The sequence below is a fragment of the Chelon labrosus genome (assembly GCF_963514085.1).
Source record: "Chelon labrosus genome assembly, chromosome: 21".
NCBI classification, from domain to species: Eukaryota; Metazoa; Chordata; class Actinopteri; order Mugiliformes; family Mugilidae; genus Chelon; species Chelon labrosus.
This window is the reverse complement of record NC_140354.1, coordinates 7,094,424-7,113,575: the sequence shown is the minus strand read 5'-3', so window position 1 is coordinate 7,113,575 and position 19,152 is coordinate 7,094,424. Positions and strand designations below refer to the sequence as shown.

The window sequence follows — 19,152 nt, the reverse complement described above, 5'->3', positions numbered from 1 at the left end:
ACCAAATCCATATGATATCCCACTTTTTGCAGCGCCCCCCCCGTGCACCTTTCCCATTAAGAGGGGTCTGCCCCACAAGTCTGTGCACAGCCAGAGGAGATCAAGCTGGTAGAGTGGTTCAAGAGTGTACATTGGAGCTGTGGCGACTTGACACACTATGCTGCCATCTATTGGTGGCATACGATCAAGTTTGGTTTGGGGATGTGATAAAACAATTTGAAGCTAAGGTCACAATAAATAGTTGTAGATATATATATATATTTGGATAGCTGATTTAATCTGTAATGTGTATTTCATAGTTAAAACATCTAAGGAGGTCTATTATATACTGCAATTTGCTGCGTTGACTCCAACTCCAGGGGGAGCCAGAGACAGATTTAGCCCGAGACAGTTTAATGTTTCTGTTTCTCCCAGAGGATGAATTTCAGATTGCTGTTGGTAGGTTTCTAAGATATCATGCAAAGGCTTTGGAGCAAGCGCACCCAGATGATGTAGGAGTGTATGGCTGTTCAGATGGGGGAAAAACATAATATTTGCATTTTGTTACTCCCTGAAAGCATGACATCATTTCACAAAGCACACGTCCCTCTCACACGAAGCTTTCTTAAAGGTAAAACAAATCAAACTGAGGCTAATGCAAGTTTGTGTGTCTACTTTTACATAGCGTCTCCTCTGCATTTCGTGATCTTAGCTGATTAAAAGAGCTGAACGCTGAATGAAAGCAAACAAGTAACAGGCAGCCCCTAAACATTTCCATATGGCCATGATGTCACGCTTTATGTTGCAGAGCAATGATCCCCCTCTTGGGGCCATCAGGAGGATCTGAAACATGCTGAGAGAAAACATCTGTCCTGCGATTGTGCTTTTTCCGCTTTTGCGAAATAGTTTGACAGAATTAAAAAAAAAAAGAAAACAAAAAGAAAATCCTTTTCATTCCAGAACCCAAACAAGTGATTTCCAGTTTTTCTCTGGAGCCATTGTCCCGTTGTGCAAATCTAAACGAGCTATAATTGTATCTCTTCCTGACTTCTACAGTTGTTATCAGATGGCACACCTCTTCCCACAGTGCCTCTTCTTCCTGCGGCGTCATGATACTCTCAAACATTTACAAATGCACAATTTAGAGCATTCTGACTGGGAACACTGCCAACTGGTACGGCAGCTGTATCGCCCTGGAAATGCAGAGTGCATTGGAGGGTGGTAAAATCGACCCAGAGCCTCACTGGGTCAAAGCTGCCAGCCATCCAAGACATTTACAGCCAGTTTTTATCCACAAGCCATCAGGCTACTGAACGGCTAAATTGCCACACATACACATGCACAATTCCACTTTAGTTGGTTTCTATATGTTTATCTTACTTACACATTTTCTATTCTGTTGTGTCCTTTTTGTTTGCTTCTGTGAAGTCAAGTGGGCTCCATGCACCAAGAATTTCATTACTGGTAATGACGCTGCACCGTTACAGGGTATTTGAGGATAAAGAAACTTGAATCTCTTGGTTGATTTTTACTGGATCCTGGAAGGGGGAGACTGTTCTTGGCCTCCCCCTATGACTCAGCTGTCCAGGAGAATGCCTCTGTTTGCGAAACAATGTGACAAATCAATGTAATTACTGGGAAGGGATAGCTTTAGTCCCCACAAAGTCTTTCAATAGCCGTTAGGAATAACACTCCTTCATTACCATGTGAAGGGACCTGTTGCATTTTAAAGAAGATATAAGAAAACAGCAGACTGAGAGAAATACAGGGGAAAGGAGAGGGTGGGGTACATTAAATCAAAAGAACTTAAGACAGGAGAAGGATTTAGGGCACTGTTGACTTCACATTTTTAACCAGAGATCCAAATGTGCTCAGTGAGACCTTCAACATGTTGAAAACCTTTCTTTAAAATGATCCAGCATTGAAAAATCATGAAGAAACATTTTCATTATAACAAGAAACTGTCCCAAAATAAATAGTTATCATCTCATCTTGACATTTCCATACACTTATTCTTTTTTTTTTCCCTCAAATGTGCCAGAGCAACAGAACCACAAAAATGTCAAGGATTCAACTTCTCAGGTGGTCTTTCAGGATGGCATCCATTAGGTTCTGCCAACCTTTGTCCCGCCCACTGGCTTACGCGAGGAAATGTACGCAAATGCAAATTTCAGTGATGTTTCTCCATATTTTTAGATACTAAGCCATCATTTCGGGAGCTTGCAGGAGCATTCACATTGAAGGAAATGGAGTTCAGCAATTTTCCATAACAGACAAATGTGCAGCGATTTAGCAGGTAATGAGATCAAAGAACGAGGCGCCCCAGGATGCAGAGCACAAGATTATCGGATCGGAAGGAACAACAATAAAATGATCTTCCATTCTGGCTATCTTTAACATGGTCCTCCTTCTCACACCGATTCTTCGTGCCTTTTGTTTACTCTGTGCATTGTCTTCACTGATCACGTTTCCAGTTTGTTATCTGGTTCCTGCATATGGTCTGCATAACCCATTAATAATTACAGTGCAAGGAATTTTCTGTTACTGATGAACTGTGTTGTGCTTCATCAAGTTATGTCGGACACCAGGAAATATGTAGGACACCAGGAAGAATAGCTGCAGTTCTGCTTCAGCTAATGGGGATCCAAATAAAACAATAAACAATAAATAAGTTGATCATGAGCCAAGTTTATGTAAGTATTACCATAAGAAGGTGAGCAAATCATTGTCCAAGCTTCTGCGGATACAGAAGTGCCTGTGAGGCCGCCTGCAAAGCTGCTAATAGCCTCTAGTGTGACACCGCGCTTTAAATATGAGAGTCTTTTACACGGTTGCATGTCCTGCAGCATGTTAGGCTGGCATGGAATGCTTTGTGTAAACTTGTGTCTGTCTCCTACAACTTGATAAAGATACGTCTGGAATTTTTCAACTGTTGACCTTATGTAGTGTGTATACTGTACAGTTTCCCTCCCAGGGGCACACATTAATGAAGGGTGCAATCCTTGGTAGTCAAATTAATCTTCATAAGTCTGTTTTCTGTGCAAGTTTGTGCAATGTGAGGTCTGCATAGAAATCAATTTCAGAGGGAAATTCTATTTACCAGAATGAGTTCAGCTTACTCATTGTGTTTCACAACATCAAAACCACTGACATCTGAAGTAAATAACATTGATCATCTTGTGACAATCCAATGTTCTGCTGGGAAATGTTTGGACCTGGCATTCATGTGGATGTTACTTAGACATGTACCACCCACCTAGACCAGACCAGGAACCCCCACCCCATAGCAATGACACTCCTTGATGGCAGCAGCCCTCCCCAGCAGGATGCAGCCTGACACAGGCACACACACATAAACGGTTTAGGAACAACTAAAAAAACATGAAGAACAGCACAAGGTGTTGGCCTGGCCTCCAAATTCACTAGATACCAAACTGATCAAGTATCTGTGGGATGGTCCACAGAGGCCCCTCCCCTCAACCCATAGGACCCAAAGGTCCCCATTGACAACATTATGTTGCCAGACACCACAGGACACCCTCAGAGGACCCATGTCCATTCTCTGATGAGTCACACTGTTTTGGAGGCGCACGGGAGACCTACACAATATTAGGAAAGTGCTCATAACTTTTATGCCTGATCAGTGTATCTATGATTTTATACGTGCGACAAGATCATTTAGGAAAAAAAAATTCCACTCACGCTGACACGGGGATCACGTATCTTGCACAAGATAAAGAATATGGCTTCAAAATGCCAGCAGACACACAAGGAATGTGAGGAGACAGAGGGACCTCTGTTCAACTCATGCATTTTCCATGATCACATTACAGTAAGCCAGGCTACAGTGTGTAAATGAACAACACTCATATTGTTGCACTGTGAAGGGCTCTCATGTTATTCTCTGTTTTTCACAAATTAGGCGGCTGGACTGAGCTCAGTTTTATGACTCAGATACAGCGAGGGTGAGAAAAGAGCATCTGACCGCCGGAGCAGATGCAGGTCTTTATTTGCTTTAACAAGGTCACCCTATCAGTGGTCAAACAAGTCATTAGGCACGGGATGGTACACGGTGACCGTTTAACTTTTTAAGTTTTGTCAAGTGTCCTTTTCCTTGTCACATTTCCTCTGCCATTCCCTCTTCAATCACAGGAAGAAATAGAATGGCTCCTGTTGTTCCTTAGATCTACAGTACCTACTTGTGTCTCCAGATTATCTATGCTTTTCACTCATCTATCACTCAGCTTCATGCCAAAGAGCACGTTGATAAGTAATCGGGACTGTTAATGAACAGTGGTGTTACCTGGCATTGTTTATAAGAAACCTCCTTTGTTACTAACGTTTTACCCCAGCAGTGATATTAGGGACTAGCGCACATCAGACTTCTGTTTTGCTTGCCAAATCTTATGTTTGTTTTCATGTCCCCTGACGTAGTTGCTGGGAAACATGGACCTCTTGTTAGGACATCAAATCTTACTACTGGCATGTAACCAGCTGATAGACATTTTAATAGAAATAGAAATTGAAGTATTGTATAAACCTCCAACTGCGACAGCGGGGAGTAATGAAGAGTGAAAGCAACTCCTTTTTTTTTTTCGTGAATAGAGAGCGCTTCAGCAGCATGACTGGAATCTCAATGCTTGTTTTGTTAGCTGAAGCGTCCCGAGCCTCCCTCTTTATCTCTCGCCTCCTCCTGCTCCCATCGGATGAACTGCTCGGATGACCTTTGACACCCACAGGATTAAAGTCAACTTGCTGCGTGCAGCTGTTTATCCTCCGCATTCTCGTCTTCCTTCTTTTAAATACAAACACATTGCTCTTGTCTCTGTTCATCATTTCTGCAGGCCACAAGAGTTCAGGGAGGATGTGATTACACGACGTGACTTTGAACCCCCCCCACTGATTCTGCGCTTGCCCCCAGATCTGGTCAGGTCAGACTCATTGAAGGAGGTAGGCTTCCTGAGAATTCATCATCCCTTGGTGACTCAGCATCACTATTCCTACATCCTACATTCCATTAGGGTGTAACACTATGTGCCAACCTGGAAATATCCCACACTACCTAAAAGTGAAACGGACAAGCTATGAGTGAAAGTGGAGTCAGAGGAAAGTCCACTGTTTACATTGGCTCCTTCCTGACACGATAAGTGATGGCAGGCCTGCATGCTGATTTACTTTTACTTATGTTCTTATGGTTGTTGATGGCAATGGCTCACAGATTCAGAATCACACTTTTCATTACATCTACACGAAAATTTAAGCTGCTGCTGACGTAAATTCAAATTACAGCTTGGTGACCGGACCAGGCGCGGGCATGAATGAAGACCCCGACGTGTACGCAAAACAGTTTTTTCCCGCATCCGGGCCGATTGACTGTCATTCATTTGTTCTTAAACTGCATATTTCATCTTTGTAGTCATTCTAGTTGTAAGCTGGTGCTCCAGCATGGTGAAATGGAGACGTCTGCATGTGCATTTTAATTTATACCATACAATCTTTATGCATTTGAATAGAAGAAGTAAGAACACTCAGATGTTAGACAGAATTCAGTCCATTCTACGAACTGAACCAACACAACAGTGTAGTGTTTTCTTTCTCTCTTTTATTTGTGCAGATCTCATTAATTTCCTAAACCTTCCTCAGAGTGAGACACATTCCAACACGTTCAACACGTTTTCTTTTCATTAAAAAAGATTAAAACCACGACTGTTTAAAGATATTTGCCGACACAGAGCAGTAACACATCTGTATAATTTAAATTTTTATACTCTCTGAGGAAGTCCAAGGAGTCTCTGAGTCTGCTGTTCTCTTCTGTTGCCCTCGTGTGTTTGCCTTTGCTCAGGTTCAGTGGTGGAGATCCTTATCGCCAGTATAGTATTGTACAAACCACTGTGCAAATAAAACGATCCTTAGAAGCTTAAAAAAAGAAAACACAGTGCAACCGTGCAGTTATTAAACGTTCGCCTGACTCATGAATAGCAGAAACAACCCACGCACACAAACCTCCAACTGTCCAGAAAAAAAGGTGAGTGGTAACAGAGAGAGAGAGAGAGAGAGGGAGAGAGAGGGAGAGAGAGAGGGAGACTGTACTTGTTGTTTCTCCTTCTCTTCTTGCATTTCAGATTACGCTGGAGCGAGAGAGCACATCCCCACAAGAGGAGCCGACTCAAGCTGGACAAATACGACAAAAGGGACATTGTACGAATCAAGCACGGTCAACAAATGAAATGAGTGAAAGTACATCATTTGCTCAACTCTTCATGGGGCTCTTTCTCATCACCACAGGTAGGCTGCTCTCACTTTCAGGGACGTGCGGTCAGGGAAAGTATTTGTGATATAAATATAAATGTCTGTCATTTCGATCTTTTTTTTTCTGTATATTTCCTGACCAATTTCTTACAGACTGTGTTCTGTTTCTGTCTGTCACCATATAATGTTCACAATATAAACACTTTCGTCACATGTCCTGACCGTCCATAGTCTAGTAGTTAATATATTTCATGCATGTGTGTAACACATTTAGTCGAGCTGATTTTAAACCGCGCTCAAACAGCACGAGATGAGGCAGCCAGTAGTTCGACCGCGCGGAAGGGGGCGCTAGTGAGCCACTGGTTAATGCTTGTGCGAGCGTCGTGGCCTTGTAGAGCGGACTCCTATGGAAGATGCAGACGCTGGAGGTCTTTCTCATAACCTTTTAGTAAGGAAACATGCATAACAACACTCCCCCTCCCGGTCCCCGGCCCGTGTGTTTCCCGATCCCGCTCATGCACTCCACCCCCCAAAAAAACACAAAAGTCTTCCCTGGACTTTAGCAGCATACGTGAACATGCCTGAGCACTAAATAAAACAAACAAACAAAATATATATATATGTTTTTTTTTTTTTTTTAAAGAGGAACTATGCGATATTTTGTTTTTCCTTATTATATTGTGATGGTTAAATGACTTGTTACAGGGAGAACGGAGGCTCTCAGCAAAACAGCGAAAAAGTGACTGAACAGGCGTAGTTCCCCTTTAAATATGACTATCCAACCTGAAATATGGATTATTAGCCTCACCTAATAATCCAAGGCCATGTAAGCAAAGGTGGTTCAACTTTGGATGATTTGCCCAGTTGGGCTCCATGTGTACAAATGAACTTTAATTAAGTCTAAACTGGTAAACTGGTAAACATGTACCGAATATTGCACGAGTCTAACTTAGATAGCTACTGCTTATTGTTTATTTTTGCACTGTAAGTTCCTCACGTCATCTGTTTTTGTATCACCTAATTTATCATCTGCCCATCTCCTCTATTGTAAATTATGTTATGCTATAGTTCTTGTTTATAGTCTACTTACATTTAACGAACAAATCCATCTGTATAATATGTTCATAGTACCTCATTCAATCATTATGTATATCCTGCTCATTAACCTGTATATATGGTCTCACCTGTACATAGGTTCTGATCTGTAAATATTGTCCATATGCTGTAAAAACCATACTTATTTACCATAATATTTATGCCACGTGCACTTACTGCCTATTGCACTTCTGGTTAGATGCTAAACTGCATTTCGTTGCTCTGTACATGTACATGTGTAATGACAATAAAGTTGAATCTAATCTAATCTAAAATCCCTCAAGCCCACGTGGGAACCTACAGGAGGAGCCTACATGGGCCTGATAGAACGCACCCAATTAGGCCCCACCTAAAACCCAGTCTGATCCCTCTTAAAGTCACACAGGTGGGGGCTCAGTAGGTCCCAGGTACATTACATTGCCTATTTGGGTCTTAATTAAGATCTAGTCTGATACTTCTCAGTGCCCGTGTGGGCAAAGATATTTGGCCTACATGGGTCCTGTGAAACTCACCAAGTTGGGCCCCACCTAAAATCCAATCAGAACCAACTTGGAACCCATATGGGCAAACACAGATGAGGCCACCATGGAAACTGCAGACAAACCCACTTGGGATGCTTATCAGCAGCCCAAATTTAAAGGGGAACTACTGTTTTTTACAATTTGGACCTTATTTCTGGCATAAAATATGATCATTTGTATTCCTTCGGGACATAATTAGATCAGCGTATATCCATCAGCGTATATCCATGTAGTGGGAGTAGGGGGTCTGTAGGTCAATCTACAGACCCCGGATGGTGATAACAGCTAACTCCGGACTCAACGGGGAATAGCACTAGCGTACGATAACAAAATATTGGTGAAATGAATGAGTTTTGCTGCAGATAATGCGTTATTTAGAGGCTGCGTTTCGGTGCCCCAGTTACTCTACCCACTACATGGCTATACGCTGATCTAATTATCTCCCAAAGGAATACAAATTACACAAAAGTTATATGGGTGAGTAAACAATCATATTTTATGCCAGAAATAAGGTCCAGGTTGTAAAAAACAGTAGTTCCCCTTTAACCCTTATGGGCCCCACATGGACATGCTGGCTGACATTAACCAATTATCTGCAAATTACACAAATGAACTGTCATCAAATAATGTCTTACGCTTGTACTGAAAGCTAAAAATGGAAGATGGTACATCTAAGCTTAAAAAAATACTCAAAACTGGACTTTCAGTCAAAACTGGAGGGTAAACAATAGAAGACATTTGTTGAATGAACAAAGTTCAACAAATTTTGATTTAGGTCAGGATTTGGATTTAAATTCAAATATTTGTTTTTCTGTAGTCTGTCTAATTTTTGCCTACCTATTGTTTTTTTTTTTACAGCCAGAGGGTAGCCTACTCTCATTTGTGTTGAATAAGTATGAACTGAGGAAGTGCAACTGCACTCGAGCTCTATGTGGAATGCACAACAATGGAAAGACACTGTTCAGACAAAGACGTGCATAATCGTTGGGGTTGAACAGCGACTAAGTTTCATTAACTGTTGATAAACAGAGGGCATATAAAATGACTGACAGCAAAAGCTCATTTTAAAATGAAGTGTGGTAATTGTTCAACTATGCTATAGGTGTCCATGCTTCCTGTCCCATTGAGTTGAGCCCCCCCATTGTCGTGGTGCGAGAAGGCGACCCAGTCTCAGCCGTGTGCAGAGCAACAGAGAGACACGAAGGAATGGGCTGGGAGGCTCCACATGGAGGCGTACCTCTTCAAGACAGCAACACGACAAATGTAACCTGGTCTTTGGATAGTCTAAAAGAATGGGCCGACCCGCCGACTTGCTTCATCAACCCAGCGGGTTTAGACCAATGCTCCAAGGACTTAAAAGTTGTTCTTTACAGTAAGTTACTGTCTAAAGCATGTTGTGCACAGACAAGAATGATGCCATGATTGTGTCTGATAATCTCTTCATTTTCTTCAGCGTTTCCAGAAAATATCAGCATCCACCGGAACAGCTCCGGTGCGATGATAGAATATGAAGAATATACCTTCACATGCGATATCCCCAGAGTAGCACCAGTCCAAAATCTCACTGTGAAGTGGTACAATGGAGACACAGTCATCCATACAGATGCTTTTAATAATAATGATAATAAGCACCCTGTGAACCAGTTAGTTAAGTTTAGGTTTTCACCAACTGAAAAAGACAATGGGACCAGATTGAGATGTGAGGCACATATGGACCTGAGGCCAGAGGGGCCACAACTTAATACATCTTCTGAGGAACATCGTATTACAGTTCTCTGTAAGTATATCACTTTACTTATTATTTTCTTTCATCATTTCAGTATACCATGAAAACTGCTGCTATTTTAGTTAGTATATATAGCAGCATAGCATATAGTATATACACTGCCTGGCCAAAAAAAAGTCACCACCTGGATTTAACTAAGCAAATAGGTCTGAGCCTCCTATTGGATAATTACTGCATGGGTGATTATCTTCCAGCTGGCAACAAGTTATTTAACCCCAACTGAGGCAATGAGTAGCTTCTCATCCTGTGGTCATGGAAAAGATGTCAGTCTTTTTGATGAGGGTCAAATCACTGGCATGAAGCAGAGAAAACATCTAAGGAGATTGAAGAAACTACTAAAATTGGGTTAAGAATTGTCCAATGCATTATTAAAAACTGGAAGGATAGTGGGGAACCATCGCATCAGGGTAAGAAGAGAGGCAGATGAAGTGATGCATCCATCATGCCTAGTGCCTACTGTACAAGCCTGTGGGGGCAGTGCTATGATCTGGGGTTACTGCAGTTGCTTAGGTCTAGGTTCAGCAACATTATGTGCCCAAAGAATGAGGTCAGCCGACTACCTGAATATACTGAATGACCAGATTATTCCATCCATAGATTTTTTCTTCCCTGATGGCATATTCCAAGATGACAATGCCAGGATTCATGGGGCTTAAATTGTGAAAGAGTGGTTCAGGGAGCATGAGACATCCTTTTTACACATGGATTAGCCACCACAGAGTCCAGGCCTTAACCCCAGGCCTTAACCCCATTGAGAATCTTTGAGATGTGCTGGAGAAGGCTTTGCGCAGTGGTCAGACTCTCCCATCATCAACACTAGATCTTGGTGAAAAATGAATGAAACACTAGATGGAACTAAATCTTCCTGGAGGACGATGGTTCCCCACTGTCCTTCCAGTTTTTCATGATGCGTTGGACAGTTTTTAACCCAATTTTAGTAGTTTCTCCAATCTCCTTAGATGTTTTTTCTTCTTGATGCATACCAATGATTTGAAGCTTCTCAAACAGACCAACAACTTTCCCACGACCACAGGATGTGTCTTTCAACATGGTTGTTTAAGAAATGAGAAGCTACTCATTGCATGTGTTGGAATTAAATAACTTGTTGACAGCTGAAAGATAATCACCCATGCAGGATAGGAGGCTTATACCTATTTGCTTAGTTAAAATCCAGCTGGTGACTCTTTTTTGGCCAGGCAGTGTATATAGCTGTCACACAGGGGTTGCGGGGAATGGAGTTTCGGACCCAGATGCAGGGCTTCAAAGGAAGGAGTTGGCGAAAAAAAAAGGGTTTTAATTAACAAAAGAAAGAAACAAACTTACAAAAACCAAGGGTGCTGCTGACAGGGCAGGAAATCCAAAAAGCAAACAAAAACCAAAAACACTAACAAAACTAAGACATGGCATGAAACTATGGCATGGAACAAGAACTATGGCATGGAACATGGAAAACAAGCAGTATGACGCAACAGGGACAAAGGGGAAGGCAGGGCTATATATACACACACGAGGAGCAGGGGTGACAAGACACAGGTGAAGCAAATCAAGAAACGAGACAAGGTGAAACCAATAACCTAATCAAAAGGAAAAAAGACATGGAGTAACAAAACAGGAAATTCAGAACTTAACAAAATAGAACAGGAAGCAGAAAACCTAAACACTAAACATGACTGTAAACATGACTGAACTAAACAGAAACTATGACAGAAACTAAACCATGACGAAAGACATGACGAAAACCAAGAACGGAAGACATGACAGAAAACATGACAGAAGACATGACAGAAGACATGACAATAGCATACAGCGTTTAGTGTGTGAGTAAATTATGTTGACCTTATAAGGTCTGCTTTTCAGACCTCAAATATAAGTCAAGTGCTTTTGCCTAAAATTAGCAAAACAAAATCTTACATATAACTCCACAGAGTTTTATGACATTTTAGGATTCATTTTATGTTTATTTGATTGTGTCAGTCACATTGTACTGCTGGTCAGGATGTCATTAATTCGTCCATTTTCACGTACAGCTTGAGAGTGCCTTTAACATTTTAAAGTGCCAGTATGTTTTGTAAGTAAAATAAACTGCAGAGTGACTGAGATAAGTGCAGTAGTAATGTAGAAGTGATGTTCAGTGGTGTTTCTGTCTTTTTACTTTCAGCTGGGCTAACGATGACATGTCCAAGCACTTACACTGCACAAGAAAATGAGCTTCACAACCTCACCTGCACTGTTTACAGCTATTTTAAACATGAAGTGATCTGGTACAAAGATGATGAGGAGGTGAAACTTCCAGAGCGCCTAACAAGAAGTGATGGGGGACAGTACTTGATCGTAGCTTCAAACAATCGTACAAGTGTCAGTCTCACGGTGGATATTATTGTCAAATGTAAGTCCTTATACCTTAACATGAGTAGTTGGCTGAGCTATATTATACAAGTGTGTTGGCATATTCTCTTACTTAGTTTGAATTGTGTTCTTTAGATCCACCGTCATCGATAGTTGAGCTTGAAAACTCTGAAGTCTCCGCTGGTTCCGATCTGCGGCTCAAATGCTCTTCCACGAGCAACCCACGGCCGACATATTCATGGGATTATTACCGCACCGACAATGTGGATGAGTTAAACGAAGACGGAGTGTCCCATCTGCTGATCCACAATGCCACTGCATACAATATGGGGAGCTACACATGCCGTGCCTTGAATGACGCTGGAAGTGTCTCCAAAACAGTCAGAGTCACTGTCATAGGTAGGTTTAATAAAACATTCTGTACGTATTATTTTCATGTAATCAGGAAGTAACATCTAAAATGCTTTTGTGAGGTTATGTGAAACATGATAGAGCCCATGAAGGACCTCGAGTAGATTTTTCAGTTTTCTTCCAGATTATCATTTATATCATAACCATTCCCCGATGAGTAATTCTGTGGCTCCCTGCCTTGACGTTTGGCTCTAAATGCAACAGTGTGTACTTGAAACCCCAGACCATGGCTTGTCACCAATGCGAGAAATTTCCATTCAAATCAAAAAGTTTTTTGTTTGTCTCATTTGAGTAAGTGCCCCAGGACTAGGGCACGCCTTTCTAATTCTTTCAAATTGAGCACAAAACGCCCTGTTGGACTCAAAACCTGAATAGAGAAGAATAGCACTGAAAGGTGAAAGGTCAGACTCACCTCTCAAAACACTTGTTTGGCCATAACCTAGAACACATGTATGAATTATTCACATATTCTTTTTATTCTTATTAATTCTGTGACTCGCTGAAGGGCTCCAGAACCACTGTCATATTTATTTATTTATTTATTTAATTATGTATTTATTTTGCATTTGCTGTTGAACTGGCAGCCAGGTGACCAAAATAATTTTATTTCAATTTTCCATTTTATCAAATGCGCTTTACATGTTAAGGTACTACATCATACTATTGTATATATTTACACTACATTTCAGAGGGAAACAATGCACATATTATATTGTGCAGTTATCCATCATTTAGGCTAACTTGAAGGAAAACCTTGCACTTAAAAACCTGCTGCTACCCTTACATTAAACACGAGTTTGTTTTTGTTTCTTACATTACATTGTTATTGTTTCTTTCTTTCTTTTTTATACACTTAATTTAATTTCTTTTGTCTGTGGCTGCCAACTTTAACCGTTGGTACCTAGTGGGAGTGAAGGTTCACATTGCAGGCGTGTGTGTGTGTGTGTGTGTGTGTGTGTTCCCGGTGTCGGTGGGGGAAGTTTCCTCTGCGTTAGCTTAGCTTAGCCTAGCTTTCTCCCAGAAACAGTCTCCGCAGGCTCATTCCGTCCGTCCATAAGTGTTGCTCAGTAGAAGTCCAGCGCAACAACGAAGGAAGAGAGTTGCGAAAGCTGTTGGAAACTTAACTCTCACTATTTGCTCCAATGGAGGATTTCCGCTCCTTCCCTCTCCTCTCGGTCTTTGTGACTTTAGTGCTGCTGTCGCTTTATAACGGGACCGGGTCGAGTAAGTAGTTGTGTCACTTGTGGCTTCATGTTTTCTCTGGTGTCGACATGGAAATAGCTCGCTGGGGCTAATAGTTTAATAGTCCTGCTCATGCTGCGTGTGGGACTGCAACTTAAAGAAACACAAAAAAAAAATGTTGTGAGTAGACTGGAAAATCTAAATGTAATGAGATATATGCATGTTACACGAGGGGGGTCGACTGTTAATACAAGTGGCAACTGAGTGGCATTTCTTTTAAAGAGTGTGTGATTATGTGCAATCACTGTGATCTTGGATGAATAATATGCTCTCCTCTCATCCATAATAGTTTTGTGACTTTTTATCAAGAGCACTTGGGCTAGAATACAATGAATATACAATGCAAATGTCATATCCAGCCTAAGGAATGGTGGGCAGCAAGTGCAGACTTCCTCATGGGTGGGGTATATCCTTAATGAACCCTTTCCTGTTGCCACCAGAGTTTCAGGAGACCTTTGGCTTTTCACCATTGTTTCACCACAGCTCTGGGTGTGGAAAAGTTGTGCTGTGTGTTATAACGGGTGTATGACTTGAACTATGTTAACAATTCTCCCACTCCCACCCCATGTACCATAGGTGCCGAGCCGGAATGTCCCATTGAAATAAATCCAGACACAATTGTGATGCGATACCAAGACAAGAGGCAGGAAGTCACATGCAAGTCCAATGACTTGAACAATCTCAAAGAAATGTACTGGCAGCTTCACCAGCCTGACACCAAAATACACAACACAAGCTGGTTTGCTAATACTTCTGAGGACTGGGACCGGAGGCCTGCTTGTGTTGCAAAGTTTTCCGGAAACAAAACGTGCCATAAAGTTTTAAATTTCACTCTCTACAGTAAGCATTCTTAAGCATTTTTGCACAGTCATCAACTTTAAGTGTTTCTTCACAGTTTTCTAACTTTTGTCACTGTCACCACTTGCCTCTATAGAAACACCAGACAGTGTCTCCATCCAAATACTGGATAACTCAACCTTAGTGGAAGGAGCAGAGATCAAGCTGCAATGTGACATTATCAACATTGCTCCGGTGCAAAATCTGACTGTGCTGTGGCGCAGAGGAAATGGTACCGTTAAACAAGGTGTGGGACCTTCATTTACATACCTTTTATGTTATTAAAGGTAGCCTGGTGTATCCAGACTCAATTCTTAACAAAACAGAAGTCTGGTAACACTCCATTTGGATTTCATGATGGGTTGTGTTTCAGTCAGAACCATTTAGTTGTGAACACATTCAACTCCTCGGTGCTCTGATGCATCGCTCTTATGCTACGTTCACGTTTGTGCTGCAAAAAGTCTGTGGGCAGGGAAGCTGGTCTGGCTTCCAGACTAATGTACAGCTATAGTGTGGAACTTTTGTTTCCACCTTTTGATAATAAATGTACTTAAACAGACCATGACCTTGTAAAATCAGATTTAAGATTTTGCGTCTGATCTGTGACGTAGGTGCGTCATTGGTATAGCATAGTTGCGTGCCTTACACAGCGGCCAGACGGCAACAGCTGTGATTGGTTCAAAATACATTTCCCTGTCCACGGCTTTCAGTGGCCCAGCCTCCTACAAGCCATCTACTCATTCTCCGGTCTTTTCTGCCTTGCAGAGATTTCAGTAAAAGTAACTGTTCATAAACAGTTACACTTCAACTCCAACATGAGTCTCCCAGTTTTAATTGTCAAACTTTTGCGGAAGGGCTAGGTTTAAAAAAAATTAAAAAAAATAAAAATTCCAATTCAAATCGGTAGTGATACCCAGCCTTATTTTATAGGATGCTACACAGGACACCGAGTGAATAAAAAAAACAAACTACATCCTTAACTCGTGTTTTTCCACCGTAAACTCCTCTATGCTCCAGATTATTGTAGGCTACTCTGTGTTTGTTGCTGTCTTCTTCAGTTCGGCAAACAGTCATTGTTTAATTAGCTTAATCTGCATTGTGCAAACCCATTTGGCAAGAGCTTAAATGTAATGCATTAATTTATACCTAGAAGTCCCGCATTGTCGTTATAAATTAGGTGTTTTTAGTCAGTAACCATTACTTGAAGCAGATATTGCTCAGTAACAAAAGCACCATTAGTGGAAACTTTGTGTATCTGCTCCTAATTGTCATGTTTCTTGAGAGTTACAATATTATACTTGACTAAGCAGAGAATCATTGTCATCACCCACGCTTATAATCTCTTCCACTGATTGATAAAATGGAAGGGGCAATATGATGTGAGTGCAGTCAGCGTTTTGTCTTTTTCTCATCTTGTGTTTTCCCATTTATCGATCAGGCCCAATGAACGTGACCGATTGTAAAGACGCCGCTAGCTGCAACATCACATCCCCGGTGAATGTGTCGTCCACCATTGAAATCTCTCTGAACAGGTCGGACAGCGGAAAAGAGTTTGTGTGTGAGGCTCGGTTGAACCTGCCACTGCAGAATTTTGCAAGCGTCTCAAGCCCATTCAACATCACTGTCTCATGTAAGATCACGTTCACAGTTATTGCTTAGTAGTCCTGGTTATGGTATTGCGATCTGTGATGATGGACATCTCGTCACATCATTGCAGTGAGCAACATCACAACTCCACACAGTGTTTTGAACGTGCACAGTCTGCTTACACTTTGTCCTCACACTGTCCTATACACATATTTGTCTCCACAGATCCACCCGTTATTAACACCTCAAAGCTTGGGAAGGAAATCCCAGTTTTCAGAGGTTATCCTGAGGAGCTTGTCTGTGAAGCCGACGGCCACCCGCCTCCAGAAATCCGGTGGATCTCAGACAAAGGGCGTCACGAGCCTGAAGGCAAACTCACTGTGACTGAAGCAGGCGTCTACAACTGCACTGCTAATAATACCGTTGGCTTCACATCACATGAGGTTCAAGTGATTTTAAAAGGTGACGTATATTCTCCCTGGAGGAAGTGTGTCTTTTTTTTACAAAAATACATTTCTTAAGGGAAACCAGATCTGTGACAAAGGTTTGGAAGTCATGAAATACTCCCTTAGTTAGGAACACTCTTATTTTTGCAAATATCCAGTCAACTCTAAAGAGCTTTAATTAATGTTCACCTCAGAAAAATTTGATCTTAGCAACAACAGTGCTACGTCTGCAGTTTTGACTGTTTCAGCTGCTTCTCTCAGGGATCTTTTCCATCAATAATTTCTAGAGTTTAGTCGGATTGGTATGGATATCAAAAACCATCTGGTGAGCAACTGCTGAACAAAATGACCCGCTGATAAGAGAGATCATAGGAAAGCTAGCAGATGGGAACAAGGTGACAGAAAGGCTATGGTGACTCAAAACCACTGTGCTTAGCTGAAAAGCATCTCAAATCTTGCGCTATATATATATATCTGCTTGAAGGATTGGGGAATGTTTTCTTGGCAGGCTTTGCACAACAATTTCTCATTGTTTGAACGTATTTTGAGGCTTGTTGCTAAGCATTCGCATCCCTTCATGGATACAATCTTTTAATGTCCAGCATAATCCCATAGAACATGTTGAATGAATGAGGTAAAACGGGAGATTCGCGAGGGGGACATCTGCAGAACTAATGTGATACAGTTGTGTCAACATGAAGCAGAATCTTAAATGAATATTGGTGTATCTTGGAAACCATGAAGAATTTACTGTGTTTTCATCACAAACAGAGCCCCAGCCCAGTGTTAGTATTGTGTTTCTACTAAAATACTTTTTGCTCTTATGCAGAAATTGAGACACTTGTATTCCAAAGGGATTCGTTTCATAATCTTAACCTTTAATATGCTTCTCGTTTGACTTCCAGAGGACTACCTTCCCCTCATCGCTGGTTTTGTAGCAGTCACGGTGGTGGCCATCTCCATCATCTTCCTCTGCATCTACTCAGTCTACTACAAGAACACCAAGATGCGCCGCTACAGCTTGAAAAACCCCAATTTCGGCACTCAAAATGGCAACGTGGCTCACAACGGCTGGGAAGTGCAGTTCCCCATGAGCAAACTGCCTTAGCCGAACAACTGCCGATAGCACAGAATTTATAGCTGACCACTCTGAATGAGGTGCATCTCTCTGCCATCGACAGTTTATTTAAAATCACTCAGACAGCGGGCTCACACTGGACAGTTTGAAAATCTCTTCTCCGCCTCCAAACGTCACATACTCTGTTATCCTTGCATCAGTTATCATATATATTCAGTGAGGTTATGCAATTAACCGTGGCTTGAGATGTACAGTTTTGTATCTACTAAAGGGAGCAAGGACTCAAAATTTTGCTCTCACTTAAAGGGGAAAAGTTTTTTTTATTGTTACATGAGCACAAAGGGAATCTAATGCGATGACTGTTGGTGTCACTAATGTTTGATTGTTTTAAAATAGGATTCTGCAAACTTAATAGTTTACAAACCACATGTTTTCTGAGCCAGAGGCTGCTGTGGTTCCTTTCAGTGTTCACACTGTCAACGCAGCAGGAAATACATTTTTCTTTTAATAGCATGTTCACGTTTTAGAGGGTGTGACACTGAATACACGATTTGCTCGCCCACACCATTTATTGAGTAAGCCACTCTGCACTTTCTTTTGAGTTTGTATCCTTCTCTTTGCCTGGCCATACTGTGCCCGGCTCTGGCTTTATGGGACAAATTATCTTGTTCCACAGTTGTGTAGCTTTCGTATAAGTGACTGCAGGCGTTATAGCCTAATGCCTATTTAAACTGCATATCCAGGAGAACATTTTATTGTAAATACAAAACTTGATATTTATTTGTGGGAAACACTCAAGATTGAACCATTTTGTTTGTAAATGGACTGCACTCAATTGTGTAAATGTTGCAAATGGTGGAAGACTTAATGGAGTTCAAGTCCTTTCTGCCAGATAAGGGATTTGGACCATAGTGCATTTGTGACTACTGCTGTAAATATTCGTGACTGATGTAAAACTGTATTTTATTATTAAAATGCTTGGCTTTTCAAACTGACTGCTTTGTCATTAAATATAATCCAGTTAAGACCTAGCAGCAGGTAACAACTCCTACCACTGCAGATTACAGTTCACAAAAATCTGAGGTTTTAGTTGAAGTCAAAAGTTGACTCAAGATGAAAAAAACAAAAACTGACAAGATATTGTGTAATCAGATAAAAATACAGACGCTTTAAGCTTTAGTTAGTGAGCATGAAGTTGTCACGACTGAGTCAGTTTCCTTGACAAAGTGTTGTGTTCGTGCTGTAAAGCCTCGACTATCCCACCTTAGACATTTTTTAGAGCATAAGAACTGGAAACTTCATGAAACTACGCTGCAAAAGTGTAGTAAAAGTAAAGAGCTAAATAAAAAGAATGAAAAGTGCAAAATAGCCATGCAGTTGAATTGTTTGAGGAATTTAAGAATTCCTCAAGAATTATTATTATTATTTAAGAATTATTGACACTATAGAAATAAACTTGAATTAAACTGAATTGAATCAAGCTGAGAATGTGTGTGTTTTAAGTTGTCCCTGTAATTTACAAAAACAACAACACAAATATTCAGGAATTTTGTCTTTGGTCATTGTCATGTGTAA

At 41.2% G+C, this 19,152-nt stretch overlaps 1 protein-coding gene across 1 annotated transcript; it reads left to right on the top strand.

Moving 5' to 3' along the window:
* The first annotated feature begins 6,142 nt into the window (after window positions 1–6,142).
* Window positions 6,143–18,619, top strand: LOC311506658 (vascular cell adhesion protein 1-like). Its single transcript, XM_084570705.1, has 10 exons — window positions 6,143–6,264; window positions 8,947–9,216; window positions 9,298–9,621; window positions 11,789–12,016; window positions 12,112–12,375; window positions 14,206–14,469; window positions 14,564–14,713; window positions 15,905–16,096; window positions 16,279–16,515; window positions 17,405–18,619. Exons 1-10 carry the CDS (start codon window positions 6,207–6,209, stop codon window positions 17,605–17,607), a joined length of 2,190 nt encoding a protein of 729 aa, XP_084426831.1. The 5' UTR covers window positions 6,143–6,206; the 3' UTR covers window positions 17,608–18,619.
* Window positions 18,620–19,152: the final 533 nt, after the last annotated feature.

Coding starts and splice junctions, on each gene's coding strand:
- LOC311506658 (XM_084570705.1), top strand. CDS start 6,207: ATGAGTGAAAGTACATCATTTGCTCAACTCTTCATGGGGCTCTTTCTC. Junction 12,017..12,111: donor GGTGGATATTATTGTCAAAT/GTAAGTCCTTAT, acceptor TGTGTTCTTTAG/ATCCACCGTCATCGATAGTT. Junction 16,516..17,404: donor GGTTCAAGTGATTTTAAAAG/GTGACGTATATT, acceptor TTTGACTTCCAG/AGGACTACCTTCCCCTCATC.